We start from the raw sequence: 22,234 nt of genomic DNA, 5'->3' as shown, positions 1-22,234 counted from the left end.
TGGGATTTCTGATGCAATAGATTGAGTGCCTGGATATGATTAAATATCACTAAAGCTTATGCACAAAACCAGATTTCTGCGTTTTGGGGACCGTGCTGAGGATATCCCTAATTGGAGGGAGTAGTCTACTGACAGGCTCGTAACTTCAGGTTCAGTACTTTTGAATAAACAGTGCTGGTGACTACAGGGATAATCAAAGGAATGAATTAACAATGTTTTACATTGTAAAACATACGTAACGTAAACGTATGCATGTTTTTCTATCTTTTTCTGAACTAAGAATTTTTATTATTAAAATTTATTTTAGTTATTGAAGTGCTTACTTGATTCAATTAATGCAAAAATTGGAATTAGGAAGATTGAACTTTATATTTAGCAGCTATGATGGCATATATGTCATTGATATACTAAGAAACATATCTTGCCTTGTTCACTGTGCCAAAGTACAGTTGTCTGAAGTTAAAATGAATGTTCTCACTGAAGACCTATCCAAAAGCACATTTACTGTATGTTCTGATATGTTTATATTCCAGTACTTAAGACTGCATAGATACAGAATCATAGAATTTAGTTGGAAAGGACCTCAAAAGGTCGTCTAGTCCAACTTCCTAATGAATGGGGACACCCACAGCTGGATCAGGTCACTCAGGGCCCCTTCCAGCCTGACCTTGGATGTCTCCAGGGACAGGGCAGCCACCAGATCTTTTTGGGAGCAATAGGAGATTTTCCAGTAATTCTGGATAAAAGCTTCCCCTTCAAATGTCTTATATAATGATCTTTTAGTTATGTTGTCCAAGCTATTCATACACAAACCTTCTGGTCTTGCCTCGTAAGTCAGTCTTGCCAAGCTCTTAATCATCTCCATAATGTGTCTGGTTTGCTGCCAGTTTATGAATGTATATTCTTGTGCTGAAGTATTCCCTTGTGGATGCAGTAAAATGCTGTTGGGATTTTTCTGTTGTTGTTTTTAAATACATATCTGCAAAGTAGGCATAGTGTATTTTAGGTCTTATTTAGCTAGCTTATGCAGCTGATCTTTGTCATTTTAACTTCAAAATTCTTACATTGTCAAGTTGACTGTTCTCAGATGTCTACAAGACATTACAGTTCATTGTTACCACTAATGACACCATGTAAGGTAACGAAGCAATTTCACGTGTCTATTTCAAAGCTTTCTCCTTCCTTTTTTTATAGAGCAAAAACTGCAGTAAGTCTTAGGTTTTAGTATTGGATTTCTCATTTATGATATTCAGAGATTGAGCAATGGGCTTACGATTACAGTATGCCCTCACTAAACAGAGAATGACTCAAAGCTTGGATTTTAGTAAATGATGACATCTTAAAGTATATATTATACTGAATTGTTATATTATTACTCCTAATGTTAACACTGAGCAATGGACTACATTTATTTTTTTAATCTGTGGGTACTTTACTACTAGATTAGCTGTTACATTCTAGTCTTAGAATGTATTTTTATTCAGATCATTTTTAAGGCAAAAATAAAAATGGAAGCGTGTTAAATTTCACTTTGGGAAATGAAAAAGAATAAGGTTGTTGGTTGTTTCTTTTTTTTAATTGAGCTTTTAAATCATCAAGGTCAAAGATAACAGAGTCTCTTTTGCAGCTGCCAAGGCTGTACTCTAACCTGACTAGCAGCTTTATGACTTGTAAGTTGTTTTTAGCCCCTGTCGGATAGTGCTACATTTATTCAGAACTTGAAGGGACACGCAAAGTAACATATTGTAAAGATATTAGCATTGACTGAATTCACTACCTATGTCAGAATTCCTATTTTTTACCTCAAGAACTCTTACAGATCAGTACTTTACCAAATGTGCCTGATTCAGAGTATTTAGCTGCTTAACTATGAGCATCTATTTTTAGAGTTTGTGGTAAGGATTAGCAAAATCGTATTTGTAATTTAATAGTTTCTGACCACGTCTGTATTTACTTTATGTATAAGTGACAATATAAAGCTTTGAGAGGTGACTGCACTGAGGCTCTGCAAATGCTCTAACTGAATAGTCTTTGCATAAATTGTGTGGATATATATAAAGTCCTAAATACTTTGTACTAAGAAAAATGATTTATTCAACAGCTCAGTGATGAAAGTGGCTCTTCAGAGAAAGCCGACTTCCTGCCATTCATTCCACATTTAGATGTTTGAGGGGAGTACATCTGAAATCTGTGTTTCTCATGACGCTATGAGAGAGTCCTAGGGCTGACTGCATCCTCTGGATAGGATACTTCATGCTATCGCATAATTCTGTACATATAGAAAATAAGTACACTTTTCTGTAAATTTGCTTACTGAGTCTTAACTTCTGAGGTGACAATTTCTATCAAAGTTATGTATCTCTGAATCTTTAGAACACCTTTTCAGTTCTTCCATGCGTGCATGCAGATCTGATTCTATAATTGGAAAGGTAGGTCAAACAAGATTCAAATCTTTCTACAGTTACAAGGAGATGAAACTAGTGTGAGAATATGTAGTGCTTGGGAGTAGTTAACTTTATCAGCTCTAGGAAAAGCTAGTGTTATGCTGTGACATTCCACTGAGGCATGGACCTTCTGACACAGCCACGGTTTATTTGCTGCTTAGCACAGGATTGATCTGCCACAGAGGTGAGGGAAATGCAAAATATTCTACAGGAGCTCATCGTTGGGGAAAAAAATGGACTTCTTTGCATCAGGACAGCTTAGAAATATGTATATGTGTATTAACATGCAGTTAGGTTAGGTATCATTGTCTTTATGTTAATAAATCCTTTAGTTTCATTATTTCAAGGAGGTGGATAAGAGGTAATCTTCAAAAACAACCTGGAAAGACCTTTAAAACAATACAGAAGTAGTTCTACTTTCATATGTACGGGAGATTAGTTTTCATGCTTGTCACAGAGATTAATGAAAATCACAGTGCAAGTTTTCTGATGGAGCTGAGCATGCTGTAGTTTTGTTCCCCTTCAGAGCATTGTAGGCATTTTTCTGCAGCAGAACTTTCTAGAAAACCATTGCGGATGTGACCTACATTATTGACATACTTTTAAGTTCTGCTTTGAAATGAAAACTTCATATTTGCATAGATCATACTTGTGTTCTTTAAAAATATAATGTACGTGTTTGGGGAACATAAAGTAGCAGTTAAGCGTTATAAAGCCTTAATTGCTCAAAGATTTGAAAGTAACCTTTTCCTTGAAGGACATCTCACTCCTTCTGAGATAGTAGCATTTCAGATAGCATTGTTTTATAGGAAATAGTTCATTCTTCTGAGTTGCAATACATCTTAAAAGTTTGAAGCGTTTACCGCCTAGATGTTACCCAAGGATAAGCATGATGGTAGTAGTGAGGTAGCAGAGTATAATGCCTGTATTGCCTGTATTTAAATTCTACTTTAGCACATTCACAGCATTTTTATATTGTACAGTGCATGGCTGTATTATGTTTTCACTGCCAGAAACAAAGCTGTTACAATTCAAATAACTATTATTAGCCTCAGAGAAATGAAATGCCTACAGTGTAAAGTGAATGGGGAAAGCTTATTTCTTCTGCTTCCAGCAGCGTGAGACCTTTCAATTTAGAAATAAAAAAGTTGCAAAATGGAATGATGCGAAAGTGAAGCTATATTAAACCATGCCACAAACTTGCTGTTCTTTATTTTTCCTTTTCCAAGTTCTATAAGCAAGTGAGCTGGTATTAACGACATCAGAGTCCTTGCTTAAAAGCTTCTCCAAAGCAAAGCTGAAGTGCAGCCGCTAGTGGCACTTTACAGAGTCACAGAGTTTCTGAGGCTGGCAGTGATGTCTGCATCCATCAGACCTGGCCCAACACTCAGAGCTGGATTCTCAGGCCCACATCCGGGCAGAATTTGGGGATCCCCAAGAAGGAGATGCCGCAGTTTCTAGGCAGTCCGTGCTCTGTCACCTGTGCAGCATGGAAGTGCTTCCTCTCGTTTTCCAGTTCATGTCTGTTGCCCCATTCTGGTGATGGGCACCACCAGATGGTCATCTATCTCAGTATATAAAGAATGATCAAAACATGAGAAAATTTTCCTGAGTGAACCTGTACCGAAGATGAGCTGTTACACTGCTGTTCTGTCTGTTTTACAAATACTACTTTTACCTCGTGGGCTACAAAGGTAGTGAAGTGTGCATTCTGTTTACTCAGCGCTGGGTTCTGCAAGACCATTAACTGCTCCAGTACAAGTACAGAAGTCAGCTGAATTTAAGACTTCCTTAAAAACTGTGTTGTCTTCTGAGTGCTTGTTGCTGAGGGACAGTAGGGATCAGATGCAGCATTGTCACAGCTCACACCTTCCATTGAAAGCAGGTTTGCTGTAGTAAGCGGCTTCTTTTCATAGGTTGCTATTGAAAAATAAACCTGCAAGGGCATGAAAGCCGATGAGTCATTTCACTTTAATTCTGCTTCTGCTTAGGACAACCAGAGAACTGAATGAAAGCCTAGTAGTCCCAAAATGAGGTTGCTGTGAACTCAAATACTACAGGAAACTCATTGGTACTCAAATCACCTCAGACTGTCATTGGCACTCAGTCTGGGGCATGGAAGGAGATGAAATGTAGTGATTTTTTTTTTTTTTTTTTTCTTTTAGGATGTCATTGAAATTATCCTAAGGTTTCAATATTAAAAAAAAGTCTATTCAAATAAACATAGCAGACTTAATCCTACTGTCTTGGTTCTGTGATAGCTACAAAAATCCATTACATGCAGTTGCATGAGGGGAGAGAGAGCTTATGAAGACAGCATCTTCTTCATTCTAATGTTATGACACGTTGACTAACCTTTCAAAGAAGGGTGAAAGTCACATTTCAGTTTGATCATGGCTGGTTTTGCAGAGCTCTTCATGGATCATGGTTTCTGACTCAGAGAAAACATCTCTTTCAAAGCTTACTTTTTTCAGCCCTGTTATTGAAGAGTCCCTTCTTACAGAAGGGCATAGTTTGAATTCATCTCAACTCTGCTGAACTGTCATGGGAAATGTGGGTCAGAACCCTTCTGTCCTATTATGTATGTACTGGCTGTAGCATTAAAGAATTTTAACAGTCATGAGGTAGATGCAGTGTGTTCCTAACTCTGCAGAGTTACCATAGTGCAACCAGAGAGGAGATAATAATAAAATCCTGTAATCGTGCCTTAAGTATGATACAGGCTAGCCAGAAGCCTTGCAAGTAGAGGAGATTAAGGTTTTACACAAACTATTTTCAGTCTCTGAAGATATTCCAGAAAGACCAAGGAAGTTTCAAGTAATCCTTTTTTTCGTCTCTCTGCAATTTTGAAGCATTAAAAATGCAGGAGAAAATGTCTGAGTTAAACATTAAATTGGTGAAAATATTTATAATTTATTGTAATAACGTTAGTGAAAATACTTGTCAGGCATTATGGTAACTTTTCTTATTAATCATAGCACTTACGAAAAGAAAAATGTTCTGTGTAAGGCCGATAATCTTTGTGACATTTTCTTTCATAGTTTAGCTTTAATTTTCTAACCTTGAACCATTTAGCTTTGACCATTTGTAAGTCATGTCTTTGCATGCAAAGGTCTCAGGTGAATGACCCAGAAACCAGGGAGTGCAGTCTCAGCAGGGGCGTGCGTGCCTAGGAGAGATACTTAGCAAAGCACCAAGAAAATGCTTTCTTTCATTTGTGGCTGTCCATCTCCTCTTGTAGTTCCCTAAGGTTGGGACCTTACTCACTGTTTAACTTCTGCATTAAATTAAATTGAGACATTAGCCTCCCTCCTTCAACAACTGAACGTTGAGCTCTGCTGTGGATCTTTAGAACTGATTAAAGCAGATCCTCTGAAAGAAACAGTCTATTAAAGTGCATATACAGAGGAGTTCTTTGAAGTGCATTTCTAGTTTTACGTTTGGATTAAACTATTAAACTTACTGTTAATAAATTAATATACCTTAAGTTCTTGTATTGCTATCCATCTTCAGAGTATCTGAGCATATAGTCTTTAGCTGGCACTTATGTCTTCCTATCAAATTTCCTGTTTAAAAAAAAGTATAGAATTTGTATTCCGATACTAAGGATTTTGTTCTCTTTTAGGATCGAAATAGAATGTATGACAGTCTGAATATGCACTCTTTGGAAAACTCCCTTATTGACATTATGAGAGCAGAGCATGATCCACTTAAAGGTATGTTATTATGCTAAATAAAGAAAAAAGGGTCATCCATTCTGAGGATTTGAATTAACACTGCTTGCTAATTTAGTTTCTAGTTTCGTGTTAAAATATGAATTATTTTCTCAAGTTAAATAGAAGGTCAGTCTCAATCTGCATTTTCCTGAAAATACGGATTTACAGATGTTTAAAAATTTAAACTTAAGCTTTAGTGTCTTCACAGGCATTATTTCCTTCCCTCTCCAACTTTTTTCCTCTCCCCAAAAAATTCATAGCTAGGTTTATCTGAAATTAACTTATTTGCTGCAAGGGTTCTACCTCAGTTTGTAAAGACACACTGATGTGCTGCAGCACGCCAAAAGGAGGTGGGAGGAGAATCAAAACATTATCAGCGAATCTTCCCTATTCTTTGTGGTGGAAGCCGATATAAAATGATGTCAATTTCAGAGCCCATGAAAGATGATAATGCATGGAGTTGTCTGGTTTCTGTTAGTTCTAAGAGGTCCAGAAGTACACTTTACTTTAGAACGTGTGTTCCTCTTACTCTTCTGGTCTCTGCCGAAATAGTGAATATGTGTGACCTTCAATTTTAACTTCTCTGTTCATTGTACAGTAACTCATTGTATTAAGTTGTTGTTCTATACTTATTTTCACAAGGGGTTTATCACTGAACTGTAGGGCTCAAACAGCTTTATTTGGATTTATCAAATACTACTTTATTTGTGGTGCTGTAACTAGACTGACACAGTCTAACTTTAAAACTATCTTCAGACTTCAGAATTGCAATGCCAAATTCTGTCTCAGTATTGGAGCAATTAAAAAAAAAAAAACAACCTCTATTCATGCAGTTATTTATCCCCATCCATACTTCAATTCTAGAGGTCCCTAAGCTTAATATATATTGAAGTTACACATAAAAGTGTGCGTTATTGTAATGCGGAAGACAGAGTCTATTCATCGTTTAGTAAGATCTGTATTCAGTGGGAAGATCTGTAGTACAGCCTGTAACAGTTGAAGATTTATAGAGTAAAGCCAAAAGGTTTTGTGTTGCATTTTTTCTTTCCAAACTAAAAATCTCTGCTAAGCATCAGTAAGTACGTAGCGTTTGGTTAGCTGCTTAATTTTCCTCCGTTAGACTGGAAGCTGAATTTAAATTTTCTTAGTTGTTCTTAAATCTGACTTCCTGTTTCATGATACTTACAGAGAAAAAATTCCATTTTAACGATTTTATCATTACATTCTACCAATAAGTTCAGTTTCTGTCCAGTCTGCATCTTTATTACATTACAAAGTAACTCGAAGAGGTTGAAACCTGTGAATGTTAACCCTGTGGTAACTGCTGTGCACTAAAAGCACATGCATGCCATCACAGACAAGGTAACAAATTCACTACACTCAGGACCAATATTTTTTTTGTTATCTGATTATCTGAACCCAAGTCTACCATCAGGATCATTACTAGAATTAGAGGATGTGTATCCTCTATTATAACATACCAGTGACATCTCTCACGTGCCTGAAAGCCAACCTGTTTCTTCACTTCTGTGCGCACTGATGGGACAAATGGAAGTGGTTGCTTTGTGCCCCCACCAGTTCTCTCTTGTTTTCATTTTGGTTTTTTATAATGTAGAAGAGTTCTCAGAGGCACACTAAACACATAAAAGCCCTATTTTTATTCTTCTCATCATATTTCATTATGATATGCTATGTGAAAACTGTATCTTTCCAGTAATATTTTTTTAGTGAGAATGAGGCAAGACAAAGCTTTTAAGATGAAGTGAAATATGTCCATATATAGACATTTTTGAAAAACTCAGTGAAAGTTCCATAGTTATTCTGAGCTTTCTAGGGACAGACACGAGTGTATGGTTTCAGTCTACAGTTGACAGACTTATTTTTCTTTTAACAGTTTTACCATCGTACCCTTCCAGTGAAAATTCTGCTAAGTTTTCTGTTTGAACTAAAACAGATGGAAGCCATAGATAGTGATGAATTCAAAGGAAATTCTTTTCTTCTTTTTTTGTTTGAGTGCCAGAGAACAATGCACACACCAGCTGAATTTTAATGGAGTAATCGTGTGCTATTATTTAAATAGATTGACGAAGATGCATTTTTTTTCCTTTGGAAGTTATTATTTTAATTAAAATCGTTACATTATTAGCAGTGAGACAGGGGAAATATTCCTTATTGATTTTACTGACTGGCAGCGGGAGGCAGAAAACAATCCAAGAATAGCTTCTCAGTCATTCTCTATCCCTCTAATGTTTAGTCACCATTAGTTGGCATTTCTGTAACTTCCTAGCAACTGTAACTTTTTTTTTTTTTTTTTTTTACAAACCACAAAACACTGATTTTGTTATTTCAGTCCCTGTGGCATTTCTTTTCACTACAGCAAATCTGACATTTAAATAAGAGCCCACCATGTCTGCTTGCATAATGCACAGGATTGAAAATTTTATTATTTTTTATTCTTACTAATACGTAGCGTACTTTGTTGTAAGTAAAGAATATTTTTATATCTAGAGAATATTTTTATGACACGTTTTTCAGCAATCTAAGCACACTGAAACAATGCATCTTTTATATCTGACCACAGCAGTAAAATGAAAGTCCCTGGAATTTTAAGCACGTGTTTCAGATTTAGCTGCTTACAATATCTGGAGTATGACTAAGCATCTTGTCTCAGATTTTGCACAATGCAGAACAGACACAGTGCATACTACCAGCTCACAGCCCCAAGTTTTGCATTTGAAGATTCATTTTAGAAGAAAGTCAGATTTCACAGTTCTTGCTTTTCATGAACTTGAAAAACCTTTCTTTCAAATATGATTCACTAAAAGCTAACCTTATGCCTGCCAAAGGTTGTTCACAGATGTGTGGTTTCAGCTTCACGTAGATGAAGCTTAGTCTAACTACAGACACAACCAAAGTAAAGGATTTTTGGAATTCGGTAAGACATTTCAGGGTAGTCTAGGAGGGAAGAAGTGCTTGAATTCACTAATTGTTGCAGCAAAGATATTGATCCTATTAAAACTAATCTTCCCAAGTTGTTTTCTCAAAATGCGCTTTATAAAATGATTGTTGATGACCCATTCCAATCATTAGAACGTAAACCAAAGTAAATAAAGGCTAAATTAATGCCTTTTTACACCTTTGTTCCTAAATGTCCTTTTTATTCTTTTATTAACCCTTAGAAGGGTGGAAGTTAGCCTAAAATACCAGAATATCGTTAGAAGAAAGCTAGAACTCTTCTGTACTTGTATTTTTTTCAACCTCCCCCCAAACGTGAGTCTTTCCTGATATAGCAAACTTTTATTCAGAAACAGAAAAGCCCAAATTTTTGGTCTAAAACAAATTATGGAAAAAATGTAAAAGAATTAGTTATATTTTTCATGGAATATGTATCCAAATTGTGAAGCAGGTGATTTTATGGAAATTATTATCTACTGTTTAAGCACTTTTCTATTGAAGGTAATGGTGATTTCAGTGCATTATAAAAGCTTCTCTTTAGTAAGGCAGGAGTACTGATAATTTACTCCATTTACAGTTGTTTTTTTCTGACCAGCTCTCTTCCAGCTCTACAAGCTGGATACAAGAGAGTACAGAACTTCAATTAGTCATGCTAATAGGAGTAACAAGAACGAATATGAAGTTTGTTTATAGGAAAGAGGAGTTGAAGTTTTCTTCATGCTTTTATGGTGAGGGGAAGAGGAAAAAAAAGAGATTTTGGAGGGAACTGAAATAATACCGTCTTATATAGCTAGTAATAAAAATAATAATAAAAGACTAATTGACTTGTGGAAAATAACTTGATGCACTTACGTTGCTTTTTCCTATTTTTATTTTCCCATTCAATTAATTTAGTGAAGCTTTTCAGCTGTTCTGTGTGTGCTGCTTTTGAAAGCAACCTGCTGGAAGGCGCCCAGTGAGGAATAAAGAAAAGGCAGCAGTGACTGAGCAGCGCAGTAGAGAACATTTTCTTTGGATCTGACAGCTCTTGTTTTCAAATAATTTTGTTTCATATTTTATATTAGGAAGCAGTAAGACTTAAAGTTATGCAGTTCTATCCTGGGGTAATTCAAATCATACACCAAAAAGGATTTCTGAGGCAGAATGAAAAGCTGAGACGGGGAAATTTCTCGTTTTGTCCTATAGGAGGTTTTGAAATCATACATTCAGAATATTTTCTGTAGGTTTCTTTCTACAGAAAGAAGGGGGGGGAATCCTCCTGTTTAAGTCTGATAGATTCATTTGCCTAAACACATGGACTGTCACAGACAGCACATTTGGCCTCATTCAAGCTTACATAATTCTTACACAAGCATGTGAAAGTGTAGTAGCTAGGCTTTCTGTAACTAGGTGTTGTCCAAACATGGCTTTGTGCTGTTGTCTTATCTACGCCGATACAAAAAGGGAGCTTTCTGAAACTGCTGAAACTCAGCCATTCCCTGTCTGCTAAAGTAGTGTGGGAGAAGCTTAACATGGAAGATTTTTCTCTTCTAATCAAGATGTATGCTGAAAAAAAGAAAGTGGGGAAGGAATTTGTGATTCTTATCTCTTCATTCAATCATTTGAGACTAGGGGGAAAAAAGGGGAGGGATGCAGACAATGAAACATCAATCTTGTGAAGCTGTGAGCCAGCAGTGTTTCAAGTGGTCACTGTAAATTTAGGTCTAACCCAAATGTTTTAATATTTGGGAAGTCCTGCAGAAAGTGTGCATTTCCAATAGTAGATATGAATTTGTCTTAAAATGAACAGTAAGAGCGAATTTGTCTTAAAATGAACAGTAAGAGCAACTGTATCTGGATGCTCAGAAGCCTGGAGAAAAAACATCGTATTAGTAACATGTGCTTACAGACATGTAACTAAAATCATATTTGTTACTCTTCCCTTGTCATTTTTATTATCAAGACTTTGGATGCAGTAGATAAGTTGGCCTGCTAAAACTAATTTGCAAGCTTGTTTTTTTCCCCTCCTTATGGAAGAAAATGTTGTGAGATATACGTACCGACCAGTTACATTAACATTACTGGTGTAGATGTGGAAGAGGGGATTGAATTTAATAGCACATCAATTACACAAGAAAAGTAAAAAATACCTGCTTCTCCTCGCCAGTACTATTCTGAATTTAACTGTGGTACAGGAGAATAATTAGTGGAGATGTGCTGAAGTTCCTAGACTCAGGCTTTCATAGAGAAACTTTCTACAATATGACAATTTGTGATAGAGTACTATAATACTAGCCATTGTATTTTTTTCAAGTGGCAGTATGGTACTAATTGTGGGGGCTGTAGAGCTCTGTTCTGTAGGCAGTCAGGGAAGTGATTTTCATTTCTCAGGAAATACATCTATTATTTATTAGTAGATAATTCTGTTGCTAATTTGTAGTTGTTATTTTAAACTATTGTAGCATCTTTCTATCTAATTGAAATCATTTTTAAGCAAGTAGAAACCACTGGAATAACTAGAATAAGCATCGAATGGTCATACAGTTCATGTTTACTGACATTGAGGTAAGAAGGGAATAGATGGGATTTGTGGTGAGGGCAATTTAAAAGCATTAAACAGCATTCAGTGGAAAGAGATGAGTAGGAACTAAAACGTGATAGCTAAGTAAATTGATGATCCCTTGTTCCCCATTTTATGTATTGATATTTTACATGAGATTTAATACTGTATGCATCCATTCTACACTATTCTAAAACAGATTGGAGTTGTCTGAACTCTGTATGAGACTGATATCTCACCCAATTCCACATGGGAAACTTTCTGAGTTTATTCATACCATTAAACTCAGTTGAACTCCCTAAAACACTGCGTTTTACTTCCTCTGATTAGGCTGAGGCAGAAGAACTGAAGTTAACATAACAAACAGCAGTGGTTATGTTTTGAAAAAGTGAGAAAACCTTAAAAATATTCTCAAGATTGTAAAACCCAAGTACTACACAAAGGTAATAAAATGCAGATATTAGGTTCACCAGAATGACATATCTATATTTAAATCACAAAATGCGATTTCATTGAAATAACTACTTGACTAAGACTCAAAACAAATATCAGTACAGCAGTACTTGTGCAAAATGTGCTACTTATTTTCCTCTTCTAATGTTCAAATTATTATCTGAGTTAGCAAATACATCTTCAGAACAGCAAGATGTGGTTTCTTTGTGTTTGATTCATAAGCTTGACACGAGAGTAGTGGGCCCAGTAGATTCAAACAGAGCACTCCGTAGTGCAGCTCTGCCCATTGCTTCTTGAGAAGCATTTTATTATTTCAGCTTTCTCAGTTTGGCACTTCATGTTACAGGTGCAGTTTATTTAAGGAGTTAGAGGGGAAAAAAGTGTAAGGAATGCAAAAGTGGAGTGGTAAACCTAGAATGAACCTTCGAAAACAGCTTTCCCCTGTAGATATTGGTATTGGTGGGGTTCTCTCTCATGATAGGCCTTAAATCTTACCTGTTTTTCTGTTGTGATTAGGGTATGTATCCTTTATCTCCTTCACTAAATGAGAAAATAAAAAGCTATTTATATAAAGAACAAAGAGAATGTCAGTGGAGACTCAAGCAGATTCAACAAGAGATGATCATTTCTCATAATTGTTGTTCTACATCAAGAAACCACTCACAGTGTTTGTTGCAAATACTTCTACATATAAAGAGGCTGGAAATTCTTGCTAAGCTCAACTAAGAAGAAAAGCAAGGTGACTTCTTAAAAACCAGGCTGAGCAAACCAGTGGCAGCTCCTAGCTTGCAATTTAAGGAAGCGTTTTTCTCTCTGCATTTCTTGTTAACACCAGCATGCATTTCTAGAGGCATGGAATATTTACTTTTCCAGAAACATTAGTGATTATTTTTAATATCTTGCCTAAGCCTGTTAAAAGTTCAGTAGAAGTTAGAGAAGGCAGTAGAGCTCTTCCAGATGGCATTCACCTATACTTTCCAGATTGTAAAACAAATAGGCTGAGATCTTACCTATCTTCAACTGCTCCATTAATGTACATTCTAATATTAATGGAATCTATTGGAAGAGAGTAACTGTATAATTTTGGGGGTTTTAATCTTGATGTTTTGAGTGGAAAAGTTCATAATTATCACTACTTTTGCTATATATTTTTGGATATAAAATTCTCGTGTTTGTTTTTTAAGGGGGAAAAAACAAAATTTAAGCACGATTACTTAATTTTTTTTCTGCAAAAGGATTATTTATTTAATCCCCAAGTGTCCTTTTGGACTCCAAATACTATTTCAAGAAATTGCCAGTAGAGGGAAAAATGAAATGTATGATTTGGATTGTTAGACAAGTTTAACACAGAGATTACTGCTTTGATTTTCATTCTCCTTTTTTTGCAATGTTTCTTTTCAGAAAACATTAGCCTTATTAAAGTATGATTATCTACAGCATCCTACTAATATTTGCAAGCCATCTCCATATATATTCCCCTTTAAATCTGTCTCAGTTCTAAACATGCATTGCATACAGCCTGCATTCTGTTTGTCTCAACAAACGTTCTAGTTTACTCAAAAAGATTAAATATATGTATATATATATATATATAGGGATTATATACAAGCAAGTATGTTTTCATAGGGAAATACAGGGTTGGTTTTTTTTGCGTTTAAAAGCACACTTCTAAACACAGCAGCTATTGTAAATTTCTCTCTAGGTCAGTGTGCAGTACTGGTATGTTTGCAGCTTCCTGTATACAGAAAAAGTCGTCTTTAATAAAAAGGAATTGGTAGCAAAGAGACACTTCGACTGTGCATTTTAAGCAGACGTTTAGCTGTAGAAGTACAGCATAGTACGAATGTAGTAAAATGCAATACTTGAAAAATTCTAATGTCAGGACGTGAGGTTTTGCGTAATTTTCATTTGATTGGTGTTTGAGGGAAAAGGTGATGTATCGTATTAATTTTTTTTTAATTCTGCAGGTAAGCCAGTATTCTAGTTTTGCCAGACTTACTAAAAAAACTTGCATACAGTTTTTATATGCAAAGCACCAAGATGCAATCATAAATTGGTTAATGAGTTTTTAATGCTTTAATATTAATTCATGTTGACATGTTTTTTCTTACATCGATTCATTGGAGAGGCACTAAACTGTAGAAGTGCCACTCTGTTAAGCAATGTGCATAGTACAGTTATTCACAATCAGTATGAAGGAGAAGACTAAAGCAGTCAGCACTATTTCTGGGTGTCATGAAACAAAAAGTGGCTTTATCCTATTGGAGCTGATCCCAAAGCGCACTGCAGATCTTATGACCAGAGAATTAAGGTTAAGAAGTCTGTTCTTGTCAGCTTTAACTTGGGTCAAGGGTATTGTTGGTTAATGTGCTTGGAGTTAAATATTAGCTCTTTATTTCCCTTAGGCAAACTGGAAATAGAGTTTATATTTAAATTCTAAGAAGTGATATTTCATTTCTTTGTGGTATTATCATTTTCTAGCATAATAATTAATACCTCTGCATTTGCTTTGTTTTATTCTTTGCTTTTTGTTTCTTTTAAGGTCGCTTGAGTTATCCACATCCAGGGACTGACAATCTTCTGATGTTAAATGGTAAGTGCTAATCTTATAACAGTTTCTAATTATCTCTAGCTTAGTTTAAATCTGACATGTTGGTACAAAATTATGCTATTATATTCTGTTATTGAATTACTTGCCTCTAGTCTTTAAGACTGATGGGACCGTTGCCATTTTTCAGAGCTGAATGGCAACAGCTAATCTTGCAACAGCCTTTCATTATTTCTAGCTTATTTGAAATCTGAAATACTTAAGGATGCACTATTCTTTTTTGTTCTCAAGCACATGACAATAACATTCTCCAAACCTCTGCAAAAAAACTAGCATGCTGGAATGAGAATTAGAAAAAATAAGAAGTCCAGAAATGAATCTTGTGTAGATAGCGTGAACTATATACTTTTTATTACACTTACATGGTCTAATATTTCTTTTCTTAAGTGGCTTTGTCAAATGTGTTTCTAGCTGTAAAATATGTTGCAGTTAGAGTTCACGTTCACGTTCCTCTCCCAGTAGGTCAAACTTCGTGAACATCTGCTACTCAGTGAAGGCATGAACTTTAGCCTTTGTTCAAGGCTAAAGAAGGAAGCAGAGCTTGGTAATCCATCTAAGTCAATAATAAATCAGGGATTTTGCACACAAATGTTTTCTACATTGGGAAAAATTAGAGCTATAATGCCACAAGATTCACAAGATTAGAAAAAGTTGAATCTCATGTACGCAATGCAACTACGTTTTTCTCACTTTTAATTATTGGATAATGATGGGTCTAAATGTTACCAGTAAAAAACTATTTGTGAAAAATACAAACAGAATAGGTACTTCAGGTTTGTGGTTCCGTGATGCTTTGTTTTTTTATTATTTTATTGCCTTCCCCTTCTGCACCATCATTTACACTTGTGCAAATGGATGCAAAATGGAAAATAATGATTTCCTTTTGTGACAGTGTTTATTCCATTGTGATTTTCTCCTGATTTATAATGAAGCACCAGGTGGGAAGGTACTAAACATTAATTAATCTTATGAGGAACTGAAATATTTTGAGACAAGTTAATCACATTTCTTAAAAAATGTTTAATACTTAGAATGGTGAGCTTCTCCTTTTATAGTGCAAGTGGAATTTGGAATATCTTGGAAAAAAAAAGTCTTTGCTTTTATTGGTGATACTGGAAAAATGCAAGTCTGCGGTGCCAGACTGTCCTGAAGGCCTTACTGCAGAGCTGCGCTGTGCACTGAGAAGTACTTTGGTTTGTTATTAATGCTGATGAGATTTCCACTGATGTTTGAAAGCTAGCATTCAGTATAACAGCTGTCCTTTGTAAAAGCAGCAGTACTACATACAACCTTTTAGTAAATGAGATAAAAATAACAATTTCTAAAAGACTGGTGTTGTAACACACCTGGTTTTTAGGTATGCCCTCTCAAATTTGATTCAGAGCCTTTTTGTTGGATGCCTAACCTTCCTGCAATGCATTTGGACAATCTAAGGTGCAGTCGTATATGCTGTCTGGAGCCGTGTGAGGCTGGAGCATTTAAACTGCACCTATTTACAGCTAGAAGATAGAAACACAAAGAACAGCTTCAGGGAAGCTCCAGCTGTTTCAGACTTTGTCACAACCTTTCTTTCTGTTTAGTAATTGAAGGGCTTTCTCTGTGTATGTGGTAAGGAGAATCACAATTTGAACACTTGTGAAATAAGTTGCAGACTTCATTTTTCTCTGCCGAAGTGAGTTCAAATGAATGATTTGCAGTATCCCTTTAATTGGTTCCATGGACAGAGGAAAGTGGAAAAGGAGAATTGATGATGCATAGAGACTCACATTTGAGAAAATCAATGTTGTAGTCACTGCAATAACACCTGTCCTTTGTAAAAAAAAAACAAAAATAAAAAAAAAAAAGCAACAGTTTTACCATCAACCATCTTGAGATTGGATACTTTCCACCTCACTTAATGTGTACTTAATGTTTACAGTTTTCATTATTTAAATTAATGAAATGATCCGAAGGAAAGCTGATTTATGTTTTTATAAATTATATATAATTATTTATCTGTTTCAGCTCAAGCTGTTAAAAGGATTTTTTACAACTGCTCTAAAAAGTAAAGATGCTTTGGAATGGTGTTACTTGAGTATGTGTTTAATTGACAATTCAATCTTCGATTCCTTTTGTAGCAGGTGTCCAAGTGTGAGTTTTTGAGTGTTTTTCACCATTAAAGGCTACCTCCTTTATAGTTCTAATGCATTTTTAAATGGTTATTGAGGCTTATTAGTGAAATTGCAATCCTGTCCATGGCAGGGGACTAGATCTTTAGGGTTCCTTCCAACCTAAGCCTTTCTATGATTCTGTGATAATTCACTATTTGGGCATTGCATCAAGAGGCTTTCTATCACTTGAAGATGCTTAAGGCTGATGTTGCTTTTAAGAAAAATATTTTACTTCAAACAGAAGTTATTAAATTTATGAATATAAGAAATTCTGAATGAGATTCTGTACTCCGTTACGAATGCCGAACTTGAACGGCCATAATGATCTCTTTCAGCCTTAAAATCTCTAAACATGTGACTTCTCAAAGAATCTAAATAGCGTTTAGGCACCCAAATCTGGTGGAATGTAATGGGAATTAGGCACCTACCTGTTACTCTGCTCTTGAAAAATTCGGCCATAATTGATGGATTTCTCTCAGTAACAAATACATATTAATGAAAAAGGCTTCATTACTTCACTTTCCCCATCTGATTGTGTGTGTCAGAACTGTGAAGTGCAAACAGCATTTTATTTTACTTGATATCATAAAGTTCATTGTTGCCTATGAAATCTTGCAAAGTTTTTGGCTAGGGAGGATATCCGTCATTACAGAGTAAAGGATACCAAGATTATGTCTGTATGACTTATTCTTTGAACAAGATCAGGAAGGAAAGGAGGAAGTATAATCTCTATTTTGTTGTTGTAAATCACATTTAACTACAAGTGACTGGCCTTCTGCAGAGGTCTCCCTCCACCTTCATTTCTCTGAACATGTATGATAATTAAGTAAATGTGTATGTTAAATACATTATATAAAACTATATAAAAACTGTATTTATAAATATAGATCTAATTAAATATATATAATGTGTATAGTTGGGCCACTTGATCTGTAAGCACATGTGTTCTGACGGGTATAATACAAACATGTACAGTATTTTAATAAATAGAGAAGAATATTTCTGACTTAATCTAGACTGAACCTAAAAGAATATCTCATTGTTCACTTCATACTAAAAGCATGGTTCATTGGGATTATTCTCAGAAACAATAACTTTTGGGAGACAGTAATATGTATGTTGAGGACATGAAAATACTGAACTTTCATGAATCTAGAAAGAATATGTTCATTGTACCATCATATTTTTAGTGAGTGGGGAAGCAGCCTGACGAAAACCTGTCAACTGTAGTAGATCCACTGTGGTCATAGTCCTAAGCTATGGATAAAAATCATAAAAAATAGCACGCTTTGCAAAGCCCTACATTTTGGTATCAGTGTTCACATTTATTGCAGTGCCTTCGGAGTGGGATTCTAGAAGGAGATCAAAGTTTTCTGCAGTCAAGTGGCAAAAAATCCATGCCCAAACTAGTTTGCAATCCAAATGGACAAAAGAGATAAGTATTAGGAGAGAAGGGGTTTGCCGTACAAGTGAAGTAAATAATGTGAAAATATCAAATACAGTTATTTTCCCATTTTCTCTGATGTCATTGTTTTGCCTAACCAAAGAACATGCAGAAGATAAACAGATACCTTTGGTGTACCGTTGTCATTTCTCTATATAAAATACTGCAGCAATTATTATTCTAAGCTGAATTGCATTGTGGCTTTTTTTTTTTTTTTAGGATTTTAATAAGCCTTCTGTGTTTATTCCTAAAATTACTGCTATTTTTAAATGTATAAAGAGAAATAATTGCAGAAGAAGAGAAAAATTACTAAAGCTTTGTGTCAGAAGATGCTTGCTAAAATGTATTTCCATATTACTCTTTGAGAGGGAATGTGCCTGTGCGCTCATTGCTGTGGATGTGATGTGCTCACATTTTCCCTCTTACTCTAGTTTTATTTGTGGAAGGGAGTGGAAAAAAAAAAAAAAAAGGAGTACAAGGGGTTAGATGGGGACTTGGTGACGCTACTTGTAATGCTATGTGGGAGTCTCTTTGGCCAAGAGTCAGAAAAGATTCTTATTTGCTGCAGCAGTGGCCAAGCTGTGTGTCTTGAAAGTGCCTGACTTCAGATGGTAACAAGTCTGAAGTTGGACGTTGTTTTCTCCATGCAGCATCCCCTAGTAGGAGAACTAATCAGATCCTCCATAGAAGGATATGTTGTATTTTGTGGGTGCTATTTTCGTGTGGGAAAGGAGGATTTAGGTGTTTCCATTTTGTTAGTTGAAACTGGGCTTTTTTGTTTTGGGTTACAATAGAAAAAGGGAGGATATGAAAAAACTTCAAGCAAAAGATTATTGTAATTAATAGTAGTCCTTGCAGATGAAGGAAAATAAATTCAAAAGAATATTCGGTGCAAGTTGGTTAGAAATATGCCGAATATTATGTAAGAAATATCTGTTTTAAGGGAGGAAATGCGAGAGATGCTTTCAGAATTCCATAAGCAATCCATTGAATTCCTGGTAGGAAGGGATGGAGAGAACAAAAATGTAAACTCGCTAAATGCAAATGGGAAGTATCAGCATGTAAGTGTTTAATAATGTGGAAATGGAACAGTGAATGACATTTGCGAGTCATTGAGCTCATGAGGCTGCATGAGTTTCAGTGTCTCAGAAGCAAAGTTGCATTTTAGGAGAAATCTAAGCACGAAGTCCTAGTAAAATCAAAATAGTAATGCAGGAACACAGTAATCTTCGTTCGTGAATATCACTGTAAGGTGTTTTGCAGTAATCTATTTGGATATTTAACTACGCAGTGATTAAAGTCATTTTTCTCAGATTGCGTATCTGAGAAATGGGAATTGAGAATACTTTGTAGAAGTGAAACTGAAAAATTGCACATAACTCAATAGCTTTTGTGTTAGCAATCCGTCTGTTTTTAGGTTCTTAACCTCCAGGCTGAGCAGCAGTCAGTACAGAGGCAGTAGCTATAATGCACGATCTCTTTAAGAATCTTACAAAACTCAAAAGTTAGGCAAACCTTGGATTTCCTTGCAGTCCGTCAGAAATTGCTGCATCGCCTTTGTGTAGTGTTTTTGGTACAATGCTGTTTCTTGTGACTTGTGCCCTGATTTTGTTTGCCACCACAAGGAGTCTTTTGTTTCAAACAAAACCTTGCGGTTAATTTTCTGCTAGGTCCTTTCATGAAAAAGGAAGGTCATAGCATTTGCATTGTCACTGAAAGGACTGTACAAACTGTTCCATGGACCAGGATGTTTCTGTGATTAATGCAATGCTTGCTACATGATTTTTAAAGCAATATATTCCTTTTTACAGTTTCAATACCCTATGTGTTATTTAGACACTTGTATAAGATACAAATAGCATTCGTGGAGATTAACTATAGGTGTACCATGTTTTATATTTTCGTAATTAATGTGAAGTTCAGATCAAGTATAAAGGCACACTGAATACTTAACATTTGTGCAACATTGCTGTATTTTAAACTATAATTCTCGTAGCTCGTTCTGACATCAATTTGGTAGTGAAACAGAATTATATTTAAGTGAGTCTTTAATTTATTGCAGTCTTTTCTGCAGTTACTAATGGCAAATCGCAATGCAGATTTTTATTTTTTGCTCACCCACATAGTTTTTTGTATGATAAATATTTTAATATGTGGGCATAACAGAGTTGTTTGACGTTTGACAATTTGTCCTTTGTTTACATGCAGCAAGGAGTTATGGGCGAAGACGAGGTAACTCACTTCTGTTTGTTACAGTACAATTAATTCTGACGGAGCTGTTACTGATCCTTGCGGTTAATTAATCCAGATGTTTTATTATAAATGCTTGTCTGCATGTTTCCTTAATGTGGGGAAATTGGCGGGTGTGAGGGAAGGAGGGATGGACTGTTTGGATCGTTGATCTCTTCTTAAATTTTGAATTACAAATCCCTTAATCAGTTAAAACACTGTAGCTCTAATCATAATTTTGTTCATGCTAATGGTAACTGCTTGCAGTTTTTGCCTCCTTTAAAAGTATATGGTTTGCTAATTGTCCTAACTTGTCTTCATTTGCTTTTGTGTAAGTGATTGTGTAGAGTAAATCTTGAAAACATTTCATAAGCTTGGTAAGAAATCTAACAGACAATCCTTTGGAAACAGTAAATAGATAGTAGTATAAATCAGCATATGTGTACTGACTGTAGAAAAACAGTACTGATTCAACTATATGAGAATGTAACCTGTGGTTGTTATGAAAACGTGCAGCAAAAGCACCAAGATTTTCGATAACTTTCAGTCTTCACAATATACACCGAATTTATCTGTCTTGATCTCTGTGTTCATACCAAGTTGGTTTTTAGCCCCATTTTAAAAAGGAGTGATGTCAACCATGATCGATGCCTGTAATAGCACCATAGTGTTCTGACAATTTGTGTCAGATTCCATATAATTATTTTCACTGCCATAGAACAAAAATAAACAAGCATTTAAAGGGCTTATCCTTCTAGTTCAGAGTCCTTGGGAGAGATTTGAAAGCCTAGGAAATTACTTTTTACTGTCGTTAGATGAGAGGCATTTAAAAGTGAAAAGAAGGAAGAAATAAATATTTGGAATCAAATAGTGCATCTGAATGTGTTAATGCGTTGTCCTCACTGTCATCCTAGCTCTCTGAGGAGCTACACTGCTTTTGGGAAACCTTTCCCCACGTTAAACTGATCTCACTGATACCGCTTCAAAAACGCTTTCTCATGGTTTAATTTGTAATGGGAACCAGGCCTTAGATTCTCCTTGTCATGAGATTTTAACTCCGGTCTGTGAAAAGAATAAATCCCTCTGGTGATTATTGTTTAGTAGGGATTTTTCTTCCTAAGTACTTGGTATACTCTAAGTCAGAAATGGAGTTATCTAAAATAATTTCAGAGAAAAATGAAAACGTAACTTTTGTCATCTGAAGAGATACTGATTACATGTGTGTGTGGTTTTTGTTTGCTTGTTTCAGGAAAAAAAAAACTTAAATGCTTCTCTGGCAGCAGTCTAACCAGCACTTATTAAATTAGAGTCGGCATATTTTTAAATCATTTAAATATTGTAGTCCTCTTTCCTTGATTGGTAACCAAATATTACCATTCCTTCATAGACATAAGACCTGATCGTTCCTATTAGTCTTCATAACTGAAACTCACATCCATTACACAGCTGCTGCAGTCTTTTCTGTTCTGGGGTTGTCATAGCATGATCCTGCTCTTTTTCTGTCTAAATAGGTCATTTACAAGAAGAGTCTTCCTAGCTGCTTCTTCCAGCTGTGTTTGTCCATTGCTTTCTGACTTTTCTGCCCCATCAACACAAGCTCCTTGCTTCCATTTCTAAAAGCTCTCTGCTGCTCCTGTCATCTGTGTTCTAAATGAGTGCATCCTTATGGTAGCAAATGAGGATGCCATCACTTGCT

At 35.6% G+C, this 22,234-nt stretch overlaps 1 protein-coding gene across 3 annotated transcripts in view; it reads left to right on the top strand.

Moving 5' to 3' along the window:
• The window catches only part of CPEB2 (cytoplasmic polyadenylation element binding protein 2), a 53,081-nt gene that overhangs the window by 9,193 nt on the left and 21,654 nt on the right, over positions 1-22,234 (top strand). For 2 of the 3 annotated variants that reach the window (XR_014883212.1, XM_085223455.1), the window contains exons 3-5: positions 6,070-6,160; positions 14,650-14,700; positions 20,518-20,541. Coding sequence is in view for 2 of the 3 variants with exons in the window: in XM_085223455.1 (XP_085079581.1) it covers positions 6,070-6,160; positions 14,650-14,700; positions 20,518-20,541 (166 nt within the window). In the remaining variant the exon portion in view is untranslated. The remainder of the gene's footprint in view (positions 1-6,069; positions 6,161-14,649; positions 14,701-20,517; positions 20,542-22,234) is intronic. The other variant, XM_085223456.1, reaches the window with a different exon arrangement.

The sequence above is a fragment of the Meleagris gallopavo genome, chromosome 4 (genome assembly GCF_905368555.1).
Source record: "Meleagris gallopavo chromosome 4, MGAL_WU_HG_1.1, whole genome shotgun sequence".
NCBI lineage: Eukaryota > Metazoa > Chordata > Aves > Galliformes > Phasianidae > Meleagris > Meleagris gallopavo.
The sequence above is the reverse complement of the archived record's forward strand: the minus strand, read 5'-3'. Positions and strand labels throughout refer to the sequence as shown.